Source organism: Tenrec ecaudatus, chromosome 1 (assembly GCF_050624435.1).
Source record: "Tenrec ecaudatus isolate mTenEca1 chromosome 1, mTenEca1.hap1, whole genome shotgun sequence".
Taxonomy (NCBI): Eukaryota; Metazoa; Chordata; class Mammalia; order Afrosoricida; family Tenrecidae; genus Tenrec; species Tenrec ecaudatus.
Genome location: NC_134530.1, coordinates 60,165,199 through 60,182,130, shown reverse-complemented (window position 1 = coordinate 60,182,130; position 16,932 = coordinate 60,165,199). Strand labels below are relative to the sequence as shown.

Below are 16,932 nucleotides of genomic sequence, written 5' to 3'. Positions count from 1 at the left end.
GAGGATAACATGGGATTAGGACAGGGAGCACAGCCTTTGGTTTTGTTGCCAGCCACTCCATCCACAGGGCGAAAGGACTGCTGGGTGATGGGAGTCGAATCTGCTCGTTCAGGGTTCAGGGGTAGATAAGGAGCAGCTGTCATTTGTAAGATCAGAGGCCTCCAGGACCTGAATCTCCCCGAGTTGAACAGAGCCACCAGGAGCCAACCAGTACCTGGACTTAGGATTCAAGAACAGAACCCAAGAGGGGAGAGTCTTCTGCTTTAGCTCCGTTCTGACCCCCCCACTTCTGGTCTTGAAGGGTGACTAGGCAGGAGCTTCTGCGAGGATAGGATATAGGGGGCTAGGGAAATGCCCACACTGGCTTGAGCTCAAGAATACTGGAGGGGAAAACTGGTAGCGAGTGTAGAGATGATGAGCCCTGGGGCATAGTGGTTACACATTGGGCTTGGTCTGCAAGGTCTGCAGTTTGAAACCACTAGGCACTCTGGGGGAGGAAGTCTGGGCTTTCTACTTCCGTAAAGAGTTGCAGTCTCAGAAACCCAAAGGAGCAGTTCTACCCTGTCCTGTAGGGTTACCAGGAGTCAGAATGGACTCAATGGCAGTGAGAAAGATGGTAAGGCTGGGATGGCCTCTGTAAGAGGCCTTGGGTTCCTTAGATATAGAGGTAATGGGAAGCTGCTGGAGGCTCTTCAGCAGAGGAGGAATGAGCAGGACTTTACACCTGGAAATCTTCTACTGTGTTTAATTCACTGGAACTGAATTTGGAGGGTTCCCTGACAAGAGACAGTTTAAGGCAGGCATCCTCAAGCTTTTTAAACGGGGTCAGCTCACTGTCCCTCAGACCCAGTGGAGCACCAGACGATAGTTTTTTTTAAAAAGTATAAACAAATTCCTATGCATACTGCACATAGCTTATTTTGAAGTAAAAAAACAAACGGGCAAAAACACCTCGCGGGCCGGATACATGTCCTTGGCAGGCCGCATGTGGCCCTAAGGCCGTAGTTTGAGGACCCCTGGTTTAAAGTATCAGTGACTTTCAAGCAGTGCCTATTCTCCCCTCTACCCCCAACTCCGACGGGAACATTTTACAATGAATGGGACAGTCTTCACAACAAGGAACCGACAGGCTCAAACTGTCAAGGATGACAAAGCGAAGAAGCCTCCTTCCCCTAGATTGAGGGTGGAGGCCACCTGAACCTTCTCACAAGATGCTGGTTAACTTTAATTTGAGGGACAGTTCTTGTGGCTGACCCAGAAAGCTTCCTGAGCAGCTGATGGATCTACAGGGAGTGCTGTGTGTGTGTATGTGTATATTTGTGGAGGGGGGGAGGCAGGCAGGCCACTGAGGAGGATGAGTGACAGTGACCCCTGATTGGTGTGGTCCAGGTAGACAGACAGGCCAGGCTCCCTGGCCGATCTCAGCCCCCAGCACCTGAGAGAGTTTGGAATGGATGTCCTGCTCTGAGGTTGGAGCTGGGTGGCTCCCAATATACCACAGGTGGGGGCAGGGCACCCTGTCACCTCCCATGTGGCCCCAGTACAGTATCCTCCCCTCCCCCTTGACGGAAATAGAAAAGAGCGAGCCGTTAGTCTCACCACCAGGCTGGGCTGGGCCTAGGGGGCAAGTCACTGAATATGAATCAGAAATATGTCCCCTTCTTGGTCTCCCCAGGGAGAGGAGGCACAAGAGGGTTACCAGTCTCCTTCGAGGTTTGGACGGCAGGGTTCATGAGGAACCTGAAGAAGAGGTGGGAAACCACTAGGAAATTGTACACAGAGATCTGCATCTGGGCCTAGACCCTGTAGGCTGCCTCCTCACCACCGACAGAGTAGGAAGTGGGAGGAGCCTCATGGTAGAGGCTGCAGAGCAGCCAACCACTACCAGTACCTCACCCCCTCCCCACCCCTAAGCAGATGTTGAGTCCTCTAAGCTAAAATGACCGCCCCCTCCCTCCCCTGCAGGGCCTCAGTTTCCAAGGCTTACTTCCTGGGCCTGGGGCCTGAGACTGTTCTCAACAGCTGCTCCACTGCCCTACTTCCAAATTTCGGGGAATCGGAGTGAGAGATGGTGGGTGGGGGGGTGAAGCTCAGAGTCCAGGACGAAATATTCAGTCCTTTGGGTTCCTGGACAGAGATCTGTGTGTTGCGGATGGAAAGCTGCCCGTGATGGGGTGGTGGTGGTGGGGGGCGTGGTGGCAGGCAGGTGGTGGTGAGGAATTGGGAGTGATGGGAGCTTTTTTTTTTTTAAATCATTTTATTGGGGGTTCTTATCACATTCCATACATCAATTGTATCAAGCATATTGTACATCTGTTGCCATTATTTTCCTAAACATTTACTTTATATTTGAGCTCTTTTTTCCCTCACTCTCCCTCCCACCCTCATGACCCCTTGATAAATTATAAATTATTATTGTTTTCATATCTTACACTGGCCGCTGTCTCCCTTCACCCACGTTCTGTTGTTCATCCCCCGTGGGGGCGTGGATTATGTGTAGATCATTGCAATCCACCTTTGTCCCATCCTCCCCCCACCCCTCCTGGTATTACTACTCTCATTTCTGTTCCTGAGGGGTGTATCTAACCTGGATTCTGTGTTATGAGCTCTTGTCTGTACCAGTGTGCATGCTATGATCTAGCCCGAAATGAAAGGCAGGACTGGGGTCATGATAGTGGGGGTGAGGAAGCCTCAAAGAACCAGAGGAATATTGTGTTTCATCAGTAGGCTCCCTGGGTCACTCCTAGATGGGAGCTTTTGAGTTCTCATCTGAACCTAGAGAAAAGACTGAGATGGACCCGATCCTCTCTGCCAGCCCCGACCCCTGCCCCCTTAATTCAGGACTGAGGGTGCTGTGAGGGCCAGGAAGAGTCAGAGGGAAAGGCTTCCATGCTCAGAGGAAGAATCTCAGAGGCAGAGGAAGACTCCTCCTCCCATCTCTCCAGAACTTCCCTAACAGCAGGCTGGGTGGGGTTCAGTGGCCGCCTGTGACTGTGACTCAGGTTTCTGTGGGCAGCCGGCAGGGAGGAGCCCAGACCAACAGGCGGGCAGGCCAACTGCGGCTTTGACCCCAGCTGTCTTCTCCCCTGGGAAGGCTGGAGGCTCTTCCCAGCCTGTGCTGGCCTCCAGGGCCTCACAGACCCCAGCTTCCCTGCCCCCACAACCCACTCTCCTGTTCCTTTCCAGAACTCTTTACTGATGCCCTCCCATTACCCCTTGGACATGGACGTGGGAGAGGAAGCCAGGGGTCACTACCTCCAGGGAGGCCCCAGAATGTCTGCCTCAGAGAGAAGGGTATAATAATTGGTCCTGCCTCCCAAGGGAGGGCCTGGGGAACCTGGGGTACAAGCTTTCAGTCTGAGCAGCGGGTGGGCCCCCTAGACTTCCCAGCAGGGCTCATGTCTGGGCAGGCTGGTTGTCATAGTGAAGGCTAGCTAAGGGCGATAATGCAGCGGCTGCAGCTTCAGGCTTGCAAGCCTGAGTGAGGGGAGGGGTCAGCCCCACCTCCTCAGACTTGACCAGAGTGCGCGGGGCGGGCATCTGGGTCTGGGACTGTGTCAGGATATGTAGCATTTCCCCCTTGGTGATGAACGAAGCAGTGACCAACACTTTCCCCTGATGTGTCCGGGCTGCTTTGCAGGGTGGGTTAGAGACTGGCTGGAGGACAGCGAGTATGCATTTTGCTTTGTTCCCTTTATAGGATCACGCGCATCTCCTCAATCCTCACCACCACTGAGAAGCGCTTGCAGCCGCAGCGCGTCGAAGTTGGCCAAAGCCGGATTCAAACCCACGGCTGACGGACACCAACGCTGGTGGTGTTTCCCCTCGGAAGCTAGGCAGGTCGCTGGCTCTTCTAGGGGAGGAAGTGGTCTGAATTTCACTGCAGACGTTATTCCGTTCCCGCCACGAGGCCACAGGTGGGAGGGTGGGCGGGCAGATGGCAGTGTGAAGGTAAAGACTCCGTCCGCAGTGTTGGCACATAGTAGGCGGTCATTTTTGAAATCTTTCTGCAGCGAATGAAGGAGCCAGAACTGTGTGCGGCTGCTGTGAGTGGGTGGCACATCCTGGGAACTTCTGGCTCTGCATTTGCAGCAACGGCGGAAAAGGCTAGTGCAGAAGGAGGGACTTTCCAAGACCAACTGGGTCAGGAGCGGAGTTTGCGGAACGGAACGTCTCGGAGTGGCGGGGTGGGGGTGGGGGTGGGGGTGGGGGTGAGGAGGGCGGGGAGTGGGGACCCAGCGGATTGGGAGCGCGATCGCGGGCGGTACTGGATAACGGCAAGCTGCGGACGCCACCCAGCGGCCAGGACGAAGCCCGGGGAAGGCCCGCCTAACGCGGCCGCGGCGCGCGGAGCATCCTGGGAGTTGTAGTCCGGCCTGCGAAGGGGCGGAGATGACAACCGCGTGGTTCTCGGGTGTTGTAGTCCAACGTTCGTTGGGCGGGAGCTACGCTGGCCGGTCGGACCACTAGTCCCGTGGTGCTCCGCAGCAGGCCGCGCAGGCGCGGTGAGCCCGTGCTGGGTGACCCGGAGGTTGTGGCTCCGGGGCTGGGCCGAGCCGGCTCGCAGCGGGTCGTTGAGCGGGTTTGGGTGAGGAGGTTTGCGGCGGCCGGCACCATGTCGAGGCAGGCGAATCGTGGCACCGAGAGCAAGAAAATGGTAACCCGGCGTGCGCGACCTCGGCGGGTGGGACGGCGCTGCGACGCGCTGGGGTCGGGGCGCGGGCGCGAGGTGCGATTGGGCACAGCCCCTCCGGTGAGCTGGCTTTGCTGAGGGGAAGAGGAGGCCCTTGCCTGGTCGGCCGGGGAGTCTCACTTGTGGGGCGTCCCTGGCCCGACGCAGGTGGGAGGGCCGCTGGGAGAGCTGAGGCCCCTACCCGGTTCCAAGAATGAGAGGCCCGGCTGAGGGCTGGACCAACAACAACGACGGTGCTAATAACAGTAACGACCCCGTAATGCTCCCTGCGTGTTGGACAGCGGGCCACTCACTCCCTTCGCAGGCATTATCTCATTTAATGAGTCTAGGAACCCAATTAGGTGGATAACCTTAAGGCCATTTTATCGCTGAGAAAGGTTATGTAACGACCCCAAGTTTACAGCTAGAAAGATTCCAATGGGAGCCCAAGTCTTTCTCCAAGTTCATACTTCAGATTGTCAGGCTGTGCCGTGGTGGGCAGTCTGAAAGACGCCCGGGCGCTGCCCTGGACAAAATGGAGCTTTCTAGTCGGTGGTGGACAGTAAGTTCTAGGGAACAGTGTGACTCCGGATACTAAGGCATCGCGTTTGGCTGCTGATGGGGCTTGGACCTGGTCCTCCAGCCTGACTGCCACTACCATGGGCCGATTCCCCCTCAGCCACCCTATGTAAGGCATCTGAAGCTGTAATCATTCTGAGAGCAGGCAGCCTTATCGTTCACCCACAAAACGGATGGTGGACTTGAACTCCCGACCTCGCGGTTAGCAATGCAGTGCCTAAATCACAGGGCTGTGGTGAGCATGTTCTTGAGTGTGGTTGGAACTTCCTCCCTAGAGTCTGGAGCTAGGCCCTCCTCACTTCATTCATAGTTCATTCAGTGCACCTCCTGACTCGTTCTCTGTCTTCTCATTTTCTGTTTTGCTTCATAATGTTGTCTACATCGTAAATTGTTTTCAGTCTCTCCCGTAAGGATGTAAATTCAAGAAGAGCAAGGCTTTGTGGTGTGTGGGACTCCATTTCCAGCCCCTGGCAATCAGTAATAGTGGCTTAGAGAATGAAATGAAGGCTGGAGGGCATCTTCTCATTTAGTTCCTCTTGGCGGTGTAGTGGTGTACACATGGCACTGCCCCCTGCACGGTCAGCAGCTTGAGAACGATGGGGCTTTCCGCTCCCATAAAGAGTTCCAGTCTGGAAACTCAGGGGAGCAGTTGTGGAGTTGCTGTTTGTCATGGACTCGATGGCAGTGAGTTTGGGTGCCTCCTCAGGGCTTAGGGCACCTGGTTCTGACGTGCTCTCCTCTCTGGGTGGGGAGCCGCCCCCTCTAGCAGCACTTGTTTCACTCAGCCTAAATCCTGCTCCTTGCTGTGTTCCTACCTGTTAAGCCTTTTTGCTTAATACGTACCCAAACAAGTATAACCAAACTCCCTTTCTCCTTTATAACTATAATACTTTTATTATTAAAGTGGGCCTACATGGTCCCAAGGAACCGCGACGGCATAGTCAACAGTTCAAACCCACCAGCCTCTCCGATGGAGAACAATGAGGCTGTCTGCTCCTGTAAAGATTTACAGCCTTGGAAACCTTAAGGAGCAGGCCTCCTCTCCCTTGTAGGATCTCTGAGTCAGAGTTGACTTCATGGCAGTGAGTTTTGTTTTTTTGTTTGTTTGCATCTACTCAATTAACTAGATCTTTGCCTTTAAGCAGCAAAGAGAATTAAATAGCCTATTTGTCCAATGCCTAGGTGTTCCCACGGCATCAAAAGCTCTGTGCTCGGTGCTGTGGAAGATGCAGAGAGAAGTGGGTCCCCAGCCTGGACAGGCATATACTTAACACAGGGAACTGCTGCTGTCTGCGATGGAAGACTGTGTCCACTGCTTACAGGCTGTGTGACCTTGATCTACTTTCTTAATTATTTTAAGCGTCGTCTTCGCCGTCCAAAAAGGGAAATAAAAATAGTACCCAGGTCCTAGAGTTGTTCTGCAGGTCATGTGAGTAGAGAATGTAAAGCCAGCACTTTCATTGTGTTCCTCGTATGCAGTTGAAGCTCATCATCCGTGTGAGGGGTGGGCTCCTTATCCCCAGGGACACTCAGGCTTGCCCTCCTTGTGTGGTGGCGTTCTTGCTAGTGACCCAGGAGCCTGTGGCACAGTGGGAGCGCTCAGCTGCTGACTGCAAGGTCTGGGGTTGAAACCTGCCCACCCAGCAGCGCCATGGGGGTAAGACCTGGCAGGCCGGCAGGCCGTTGTTGATAGTCCAGCCCGGGGAGCCTCGGGGGCAGTCCTGCTCTGTCCCATTAGGCTCACTGTGCATCGGAGTAGACTCCCAACACCACCACTAGTAACCTAACCCGGACTGAGTCTCCAGAGCTCAAGTGACTTCATGACTTCCGTCGCAGCATCTGAAGTCACCATGATGGGAACTTGGAGGGTCAAAGTGAAGTCAGGGGCAGTCATGCTGGGCTCCTAATGCATAGTCACTGTTAGAAAACTCTTGGTGTTGATTAAACTCTCCCTCCATGGGCTAATTCAAAGTGTCTCTGATAGATATCACATTAAAAAAACCAAACTCCCTGCAGTCGCGTGGATGCCGACTCAACGACCTCATAGGACAGGTTAGAACTGCCCCTGTGGGTTTCTGAGACGTCACTTTTGTAAAAGACCATTCTATTAGCATAAAATTTACATACCATACAATTCACTGGTTTGAATATGGTAAAAAGAGTTGTACAGTCATCACCACAACCAATTTTTGAAGTTTGTCTTAATTTTTGTACTTATTTTTATTAGCTGCCTGTCCCGTCCTCCCCCCCCCCCCCCCGAGACTATAACTTCTTACTGGAGTGGAAAGCCTCCTTTCTCCCTCAGAGCAGCTGGTGGTTTTGAACTGCTGGCCTTGTGGTTAGCAGCCCAACACATAACCCACTGCCACTTGGGTTCCTTGGCATCATCTAGGTTCACTTTCATAATAAAAGTGCTAAGTTGAGTACTTACTGAGTAGCAATATCTGCGAACATTATCTCATTGGAATTTCCTAGTGATCCTGTAAGGTAGGTGCTGTAGCCACCATTTTATCGATGACAACCATGTGTTCAGGGAGATTAAACAGCGACTTAGGCTCATACACCATTTTCGCCGTTTTACGAGATCGTGCTCCACTCTAGGAAGACTGTCGAATCTCAATTGCTGGTCATCTGAGAGATGGGGAGCAGTGATGTGTGTCCAGCTAACCTCCCTGCTATGCCTAATGAAGACATTGGCTGGCCTTTCAGGTCCCGTGAACCTTTTGTGACAAGGGTCACATGGGCCTGGAACCCAGGTCTTCATTCTGGACAGCATCCTTGTACTCCTCAGACTTATCTGCTCTTTCTTGATTACTCCGCTTTCATTACGCCGGCTCCTGTTTCTTAACCACTCGCCTGAGACCTTCATGTTGGCTGCAGGGAAGTTTTCGCCCAGATGCCTTCCCAGCTCCTCTTCCTCAGGACTTCAGGTCTCCGTAGAGATCACACCTGAGTGGGCCCGGCCCTGACCACCCATTTAAAATGACGGCGGCAACAACTCTTTGTGACAGAGTGCAGATTTATAGGGCGCATCTTCCATTCAGCAGTTCGTGCATGTAGTTTCTTCCCATTCATTGCAGTGTACCATCACTTCTCCCACTTCCTGCTGCAATCCCTGTCTCCATTTCTCTTCTGTGCTTTGCCCATCTGAACTTTGTCCTTGAGCAAATGCTGCCCTCTGACCACCCCTTTCAAATTGAGCCCCACACACCCTTATGAACGAAATTCTGCCTGCTCTCTATGCTTAATTTTGCTCCCTAGTGCTTATCACCATCTGACTGACAAGAGGCATTTTGCTCAGTCTCTTGTCTGTCTTCCTTCTCTTAGAGAGCCCCTGGTATATAGTAACCGCAACACTTTTCTGTACGATGACCCATTAAATTATGACGACCCTCGGTTATAAATATAGAGGGTCACTGTTCCAAAGAGGCTTGCTTCTGATGGAGATGGAGACAGGCTTTCACGTGAGAGAGGGTGGGGAGACCCTGGATCAGGACCTCCATAACCAGATCCGAGAATACTGATTCCCTAAGGACCTTGTTTTTCTTCCAAGAGAACGGGGCGGCTGTGTTTGCAAAGTGCATGTTGCTCAGCATCTGGGTGAGCTAAGATTCCTGGTGTCTTCATCCAGAGCCTCATTCATAATGGATGGAAAGCTCTCCTGACTTAATGCAGTGGTGCCAACTCCCCAGACTGGTAACTGCTGGACAGGCTCCATCCATTCATGCTCCCACTATCCTAGTGCCAAACTCTTGACTTTACTAAAAAAAAAAAAAAAATCATTCCCCTTCTTAATAGCTTCTTCCCCTTAATTGCCTTATTTGGTAAATGGTCTCTTGGAGACACCCTGATCTGACTGTTTGAATTCAAAATGCTTCCTGATCCTCAAATGGATTTTCTGTGACTTAAGAGTGCAGCCAGGTTTGGTTTTGTTTTTGTGGAGGGACGCTGCTTAACACTGCAGTAGTGGGGAGTAGTGGATGGAATGAACATTGGCCTAGACAGTGGAGTGCAATGAATTGCTTTTACATGGCCTGTCTCATCATGATCCCCCAGACTCTCCTACCAGATGACCTGATGCTGTTGGCCCACCTAGGGGGGTGGATAGCGTGCCAAGAATGCCTAGCATGGCACCCTCGTGGGAGGGAGACCATGCAGATAAGGTCTATGGCACTCTCGTGAGGGGATTGGTTCGCTTAGCTATCCCACTGAGCTTAGAGTAAGTCATGCCTGAGATAGAGGGGCTCTCGCCATCACCAAGAAGAAGAGCTGGGAATGGAGCCTGTCCTGTAGTCCTGGGTTCCCTTTGTGGGCAGCCTCCTAGACTCAGGTGGTAGAGAGAAAGATGTGCACCATAATTCTGGAGAGGGCTCAAGACAGCAGGGCATGGCAGAAAGATGGTGGCAGCAGAGTCAGCTGGCTCAGGATGCCAGCACAAGATGGCACAGCAAACTCTCGGCCCCCAGAGCTAAGACTGAGCACTCTGGGGCCAGGCTTACTGACAAGCGAGGTGCCATCAGCACTTGGTGGTGGAGATCAAGAGCTTTGTGGCACTTAACTGAGCAGGCAAGGCTGGAGGGGCTGATGGGCAGTCTCCAAGAATCTGAGCAGGGGCCGCCCTGCCGGAAGAACTCTATCCTGAGTCTTTTCTGTTCTTGAAGTGCAACCTGTTACTTCCCTGATTAATCCCGTAGTTGTAAATGTGGTCTGTGAGTGTGTGTGGTCAGTGCAGCAGAGGGGCCCTGGGAGAGACCACTGGTGCCCGAGTGGAGTCAGTGGAAAAGTCAGAGGGTGGGGGGTGCCTGTCCTCCTCAAGCAGCTGACCTTGATTCTCCGCCCCCGTGATGTTAGAGGAGGTCAGATGGCATTGCCCCAGGCCATTTTCGCAGATCCTCCAAATGGCTCTAGTCAATATTTGGCTGTGTGTCCTTGGAGAAATTGCTGAACTATTCTGACCTCCACCCTCCACATCTGTTAAGGGGGACTGGCTCCTGCGATTTCTGCCTTACAGAGTTAGTGTGGCTGAAAGATGGATGGAGGGAGGAGGAGGAGGAGAATGTGGCATAAAAGTTATTATTCATGCAGGGACCCACCACCAGGCCTCACCCATCAGCGCGAGCGCTCTTTCTGCATCTCTCTCTCTCTGTCTTTTTTCTTTGTGAATCAGGTGAAGGTAAGCACTCTTACATTCAATGTAGTTCATACACATTTTCTTTCAACTCTCCCCCGCCCCAACTCATCCCTTCAGTGTACTATCACTTAGCCCACTTCCTCCCTCTGTCCCTGTTGCTATTTCTACTTCTGCCCTAACCCTCTCGACTTATCCTCGACCTAAATGCTTGGCTTTCCCGACACGGGTGAATTCAGTTCCAGACATGAAGGGACTAGATTACACCCTACAGGGCAGTATGAAGTGCGGGCATTATGCCTTAGCACCACTAAAACCACTGCCCAGAGGACGAAGACAGGAAGGCTGCCCATATCAGACAAGTCTGCATCCAGGAGGAACTGATGGGAAGGCAGATTCATTTCCAGGTGACTCATTGGTCCAAATGAGCTGCTAGTGTATCAGAGCTCACGTTGGCTCTGATAGTACCTGCTGCTTTCGTTTTGTGGTTTTGGGATGTACTGTTCATTCACCTTCCACAGCTCTTTCTTTTTTGTCTTGTGTTATTTTTGGGTCGGCAGGTGCCAGGATTCTATATCCAAGAAGGCGCTTTTGTGATTTTAACTGAGGTTGTTTTGGAAACCAGGTGTAGTCGGTGTTGTGTTTCAGGTACACGAAAGGTGGTCTTCAAGTCAGTCGTCCTCTTCATATCATAAAGGGACATTTTTCCCCCAAGACGGGTGACTTTGGAGAGGGGTCGTCACAGGTGCTCTGGCCGTGAGTTGGGACTCACTGTCTTCCCCATGGGCTGGGCCCTGACTCCTGGGTTGCGCCAGGTGGAGCATGGGCATGTAGCTTCTCTGTAGGCTAGGGTATTCTAAGGTCTTGGGGAGGCCATCGGTCATCCCTGCAGACACACAGCTCTTGCCATGCAGAGTAGCCAGTGAACCATGGCTGCTCCCACACGGGTACTGGTGTCCCGAGCTCACGCTTGGTGGCTTCCGTCAAGGCCTGGGTTGGCAGAAGCCCACCTTGGCGTGTTGGAAGAGTGATGGCACAGTGCATGAGGTGCTGGCCCCGCTGCAGGCCTGCCACCTTCACCTGGGGCCACACCCTCTGTGGCAACTGCACAGGGAGGATGTTCTTTCCAGCAGACACTGAGACCTTCAAAGGAAGGTGTGGAGAGTTGCCAGAGGGCAGGTCAGATCTGGCCTCCCCTACTCTTGTGCCGCGTGAACCTGACTGCCCGCTGAATCTCTTGTAGAGCTCCGAGCTCTTCACCCTGACCTACGGGGCGCTGGTCACCCAACTCTGCAAGGACTATGAAAATGACGACGATGTGAATAAACAACTGGACAAAATGTGAGTGCCTTCGTGATGGGACAGGCAGGCACGGCTGGCCGGCCCCCCGGCCCATGCTGTCCTGTAGCCTGCAGGACAGTTCTTGGACGTAGCCAACTTCGGGGACAGCGTTCCCCCTGAGTTCATTCATTGGAATGGCTTGTGATTTCCCCACTTTCCCTTTGACGCCAACAGCTGTGTTCGGACTATCGCCTCTAACAGCTATGTGTCCTCGACTTCTTCCCAGGGGCTACAACATCGGCGTCCGGCTGATTGAAGATTTCTTGGCACGGTCAAATGTCGGGAGGTGCCACGACTTTCGGGAAACTGCAGATGTTATCGCCAAGGTCATTATCCTGGGCTACCTGGCCACTCTGGAAGAATTGCCATTGGGTGGCACTGCCTACCACTGTCTCCCCCAGCTCTCCCAAAGGACTAGTTAAACTGCTCTGGAGGCCTTCCTGATAGTTTGAGACTAGCACAGAGTTTGGGATCACCCCTGTGGATTAAAGCCCTGCTGGACTCATCGAGGGGCGCTGCCCAGCAGGGGGTTGCAAGGGTAGGCTTTGGCCTCATGCTCATTTGTTCTGCATGCTGGCTGTGTCTGTGTTCTCCAGGAAACTAGACTTAACATCTTTCATGCTCAGTTTTCTCTTGAAAATGAAGACGGGAAGGGTCGCCTCAGAGGGTTGGTGCCCGGCGTGGGTGAAATAATGATTTTGAGGTAAAGTGAGTAGTGTTGTCCACTTGGTAAGTGCTTGCTATTATTAACAGCAGTGGTGGTACATCGCTTTAATTCTTCCTAAACACCTGTAAGCGGTGTGCTATCACTTACCTTGAGGTGGCTCCTTTCTGCTGTGGGACTTGCTGGCCATGCCCAGATCCTAAAGCGGGTGACGACAGAGAGCATTTAGGGGAGGCGGGGAGGTGGATGGGAAGCTGTGTTTGGAGCCATTCTGCCCGTGAACGTGTGCCCCAGAAGGTAGAGTCAAGTTGCAGTGTGGGAGAGCCTGCCCGCACACCCTGGCATGATTGCGTGGTGCCTCGATAGAGGCGCAGCTAAATAGCACGCAGATGCCGCTCCTGGCTCGTTCGTTGACGAGCGAAAGCGCCACCATTTTGCTCCTGAGCAGAACTTCGTTCCTGGTTTTTTTTTTTTCTTTCGTTTTTCTCACTTCCCGTTTTGCCAGTTCCTTCCCCGTTGTGCAGACTCTGCTGCCCTCCCCCACGTGCTGTTGTGTGTCCCCAACAGGTGGCGTTTAAGATGTACCTGGGCATCACTCCCAGCATCACCAATTGGAGCCCAGCGGGTGACGAATTCTCCCTCATTTTGGAAAATAACCCCTTGGTGGACTTTGTGGAACTTCCTGATAACCACTCATCCCTGATTTATTCCAATCTCTTGTGTGGGGTGTTGCGGGGAGCCCTGGAGATGGTGAGTGCGGCACTTTGTCGTTGGGACACCGCATTGTAGTATGGGAAATGTCTGAAGGGGTGGATGAGCGCGTGAGAGGACGGGCCTTGGGCCCACTCCTGCCCTGTGCTGTTTGCAAAGCCACCGCCGCCGCTGCTGTCGGGTGTAGCCTGGTAAGGACTCTCCCAGCAGGCTGGGCGGTGGTGCGGTCAGCTCCCGGGCTCTGGAACGTCCACTTCCAGACTGGTGTATGTAGCGACTACGGCCTCCTTCTGGGGTGCTCTTTACCGAGTGTCTTCTGACAGGCCTGGTCTTCTGCGGGAAACCAGCCCGCCCCCTTTCTGAAGGGGCGGCTGAGCAGTCACAGCCCCATCACAGGTGTGCCAGAGGCCAGGGCCAGGCAGCTGCCCTTCATTTTCCCACTGTCACCCAGGTCCAGATGGCTGTAGAAGCCAAGTTTGTCCAAGACACCCTGAAAGGAGATGGTGTGACAGAAATCCGGATGAGATTCATCAGGCGAATTGAGGATAATCTCCCCGCTGGAGAGGAGTGACCAACCCTGGGACTTGGAGGTGGCCAGCAGGAGCCCTGTGGGCATCAGGAAGCCGTGGTGCTCCTTCGGCCTGCAGAACTCAGTGACTCCTTGACGTGGGTGTTGTCTATTCTTTAACCTTGTTTCCATTCTCCATGCTAATACAGAGCAGACCGGGAGAGAGCCCGTGCACTTCACGAAGTGCGCACGCAGATGGAAAATCCCTTTCTCCCTTCCCCTTCAGAGGGCTGGATGTCATCATCCCTGGTTGCACTAGAAAGCGTTCAAACCATTTTACATTCCGATGGAATTTTCCAAAGCAAAACCCACCCTGACCCCATGAAGGAGGCCTGGCACACAGACCCTGGGGCCTCCACAAAGCCATTGGCAAGTGACTAGGGAACCCAGGATGTGACGGGCCGGGGGTGGGGTGGGGGGCGTCGGCGAGGAGAGGCTGGGGTGGGGTGGGAGGAACTGCTCCGTGTGGGTGACATGCTGTGGGTCCTGCCAGGAGAGGGGAGCCAGTGGCGCCCCAGGCCACATTCCTTCCTGCTGTTTGGAGGGAACATCTCCTCATTGTACACAGGGGCCATCCTGTTTTTCTTAGCGATTCTTCAATAAAGATATTCTTGGGTGAAATCCCAGTTGCGTTCTGTTTGTTCTTTCTGCTCAGTACCGGGAATTGTGCCGCCATGGGCTGGTGGGCCCAGGGTGGTTCCTGGGCCCTGTGTTGGATAGGGCTGTTCCCCACGGACCAGAGGCTGGGCAACCTGGGTGCACTCACAGGCCAGGGAGCCTCACTCAGTCCTGGGGTCTTGGGTCTACAGCAAACTATATAGGTAGACTGTGTCCCAGACCTGCCTAATCTGGGTTATCTTGAGCTCTGCCCCCACGTTTAGAAAGTTTGGGTTGGAAGACCCTGATACTGGGTACCAGCTCTTGGTGCTTCCTGCGTGTCAGATCCAGCAGAGCACCCTGCAAGCAATAATCTAATTCAAAATCACTTCATTTTCAGCTGGGAGGGTGGGCTGCCCCACAGGAAGTGATCTCCGAGGTCCGTGGTCTCAAGGATGGTGCCTGGCCTGACCTCTTGGGGCAGCTTTTAAGGAGCAGAAGCCGTTTCTGACCCACCATCTATGGTAGAACCTCTGCCAAGATGCAGATTTTCATGAAAACCTTAATGGGGAAGATCACTCCCAAGCTGAACCCTGGGGCACAATAGAAAATGAGAAGGCCAAGGGCCAGGAGCAGGAAGGAATCCTTCCTGGTCAGCAGAGCTTGAGCTTTGCTGGCAAGCAGCTGGGAAATGGAATGCATTTCAAAGGAGTCCACTCTTCATCTTGTGTTGAGACTTGGTGGTGGCATTAAGAAGTCTTACACCACTCTCAAAAAGCACAAGCAGAGGGGAGGTGAACGCTTAGCCGGCAGTCTGAAAGTACTAGAAGTGTCCTGTCCCCCCACTATCATGATCAGAATTCTACCTTGAAAGTCTGGCTAGTCCAGAGGATGTACACTGGTACAGATAGGAAATGGAAACAGGGAATCCAGGGCAGATGATCCCTTCAGGACCAGTGGTGTGAGTGGCAATACCGGGAGGGTAGAGCGAGAGTGGGTTACAAGGAGGGAACTGATTACAAGGATCTATATGTGACCTCCCTGGGGGACGTCGGACAGGGAAAGATACGACAACATAATAATTTATAAATTATCAAGGGTTCATGAGGGAGGGGGGAGTGGGGAGGGAAGGGAAAAAATGACCTGATGCCAGAGGCTTAGGTGGGGAGCAGATGTTTTGAGAATGATGAGGGCAATGAATGTACAAATGTGCATTATACAATTGATGTATGTATGGATTGTGACAAGAGTTGTATGAGCCCCTAATAAAACGATTAAAAAAAAGTACTAGATAGAAGTGGATAAATGGCAACGCGAATCCCGTGAATACGCTGCTGGGGTTTTTCTGGCCAGCCACTGGTAGGCATGGGGCAAGGGCTGTCTGACCTAGTGTTCAACAACCAACCAGAAGACAACCAGTGTACTGGCTCAGAAGCGACATGAACTAACGAGAAAAAGTAGGGTCATATTTGGTAGCACTTATCTTGAGAGCAACCTAGGGCCTTGAGGTCCGAGTACTTAGGTCTTTGGAGGGAAAGGGCCATCAAGGTGGTGGACAGGCTGAAGTGAAGGGAGCCAACTGTACATGCTCTGTGCTTGATATGTGCATTGGCTCTGCAGGGGTAGGGCCAGGATCCTGGGGCCTGAGCAAGAAAGACCTGCCTCCACTGAGGAGATGGGGATTTTGGGAACCCATGCATAGGGAAGCTTACCCCTCTGAGGCCTCTCAGCTTCTCTCCCTCAGCCTGGAACCCCAGGGCAGGCATTTTCTTTTTGGCCAATGCAGTCCCAGGACAGTGAGCTGGAGGAGCAAGGGAACCCATGCTGGGGCCCAGCTATAGAAAGCTTTGTGTGGTGCCTGCACCCGCTGGCCAAGCCAGGCAGTGGTCCCACCCTTTCCCTTCTCCAGGGGACCCTCCCCCTTCCTCACCTCCAGTACCACAGCCTGCCCCGGAGCGGCCAGGGCCTGACATGAGGGCTTAGGTAGTTCCTTCTCCAGTATTAAGCCTGGGAGGCATGGCAGGGTCTGAGCTGTGAATACAGCTCCCCTTGAGTAGCCTGGTCCGTCACAGCCCCCAGGTTCTGTGATAGGAACCCAGGGGCCAAGGGAAAGGAGAGGCTAGCTAGCTATTTAGAACCTCACCTCATTGGATATCACTTCACTTTCCCATGCCCCAGAGACCTAGCTTTCTGCCCCCCACCGCCCCAAGGCTTTCTCCACCCCTGTAGTTGGCTGCTGCTCCGCACCCCCTCACCCCATTAAGGTGACAGGCTGGGAGAAACCCCGGCCTAGGCTAGACCTCAGACACTGTACCAACACCATCCCAGCAAGAATGGAGCCATTTTGCCTAGCAACATGGGAGTGGCCACCTAATGGTGGGGTGGCGCTGTGTGTGGGGCTGTCAAGGAAAGTTCCTCAGGAGCCTGGCCCTGGATCTGGCCCGTTTCTGCACCGGTGGCCTCGGACGCTGGAGCAGGCGGCTGGGAGCTCTGCCGCCTTTGGTCACTAGGGGTCTCTCGATCCCCACGGCTTTGTCCCAGCGAAAGCAAGCCCGTGGCGTCCTTGGTTCCGGAAATTTGCTGGAAGATGCACCTGATGGCGCACATTTCAGAAGTTGAACGTGACCCCTCCTCCGGTCGCTCCCATGGGTCCCGAAAGCGAAGCCCGCATT

The 16,932-nt window shown here is 53.4% G+C and overlaps 1 protein-coding gene across 1 annotated transcript; it reads left to right on the top strand.

Moving 5' to 3' along the window:
* The first annotated feature begins 4,497 nt into the window (after positions 1 to 4,497).
* On the top strand, positions 4,498 to 14,284 carry TRAPPC3 (trafficking protein particle complex subunit 3). Its single transcript, XM_075553899.1, has 5 exons — positions 4,498 to 4,657; positions 11,623 to 11,720; positions 11,947 to 12,046; positions 12,952 to 13,134; positions 13,547 to 14,284. Exons 1-5 carry the CDS (start codon positions 4,616 to 4,618, stop codon positions 13,664 to 13,666), a joined length of 543 nt encoding a protein of 180 aa, XP_075410014.1. The 5' UTR covers positions 4,498 to 4,615; the 3' UTR covers positions 13,667 to 14,284.
* Positions 14,285 to 16,932: the final 2,648 nt, after the last annotated feature.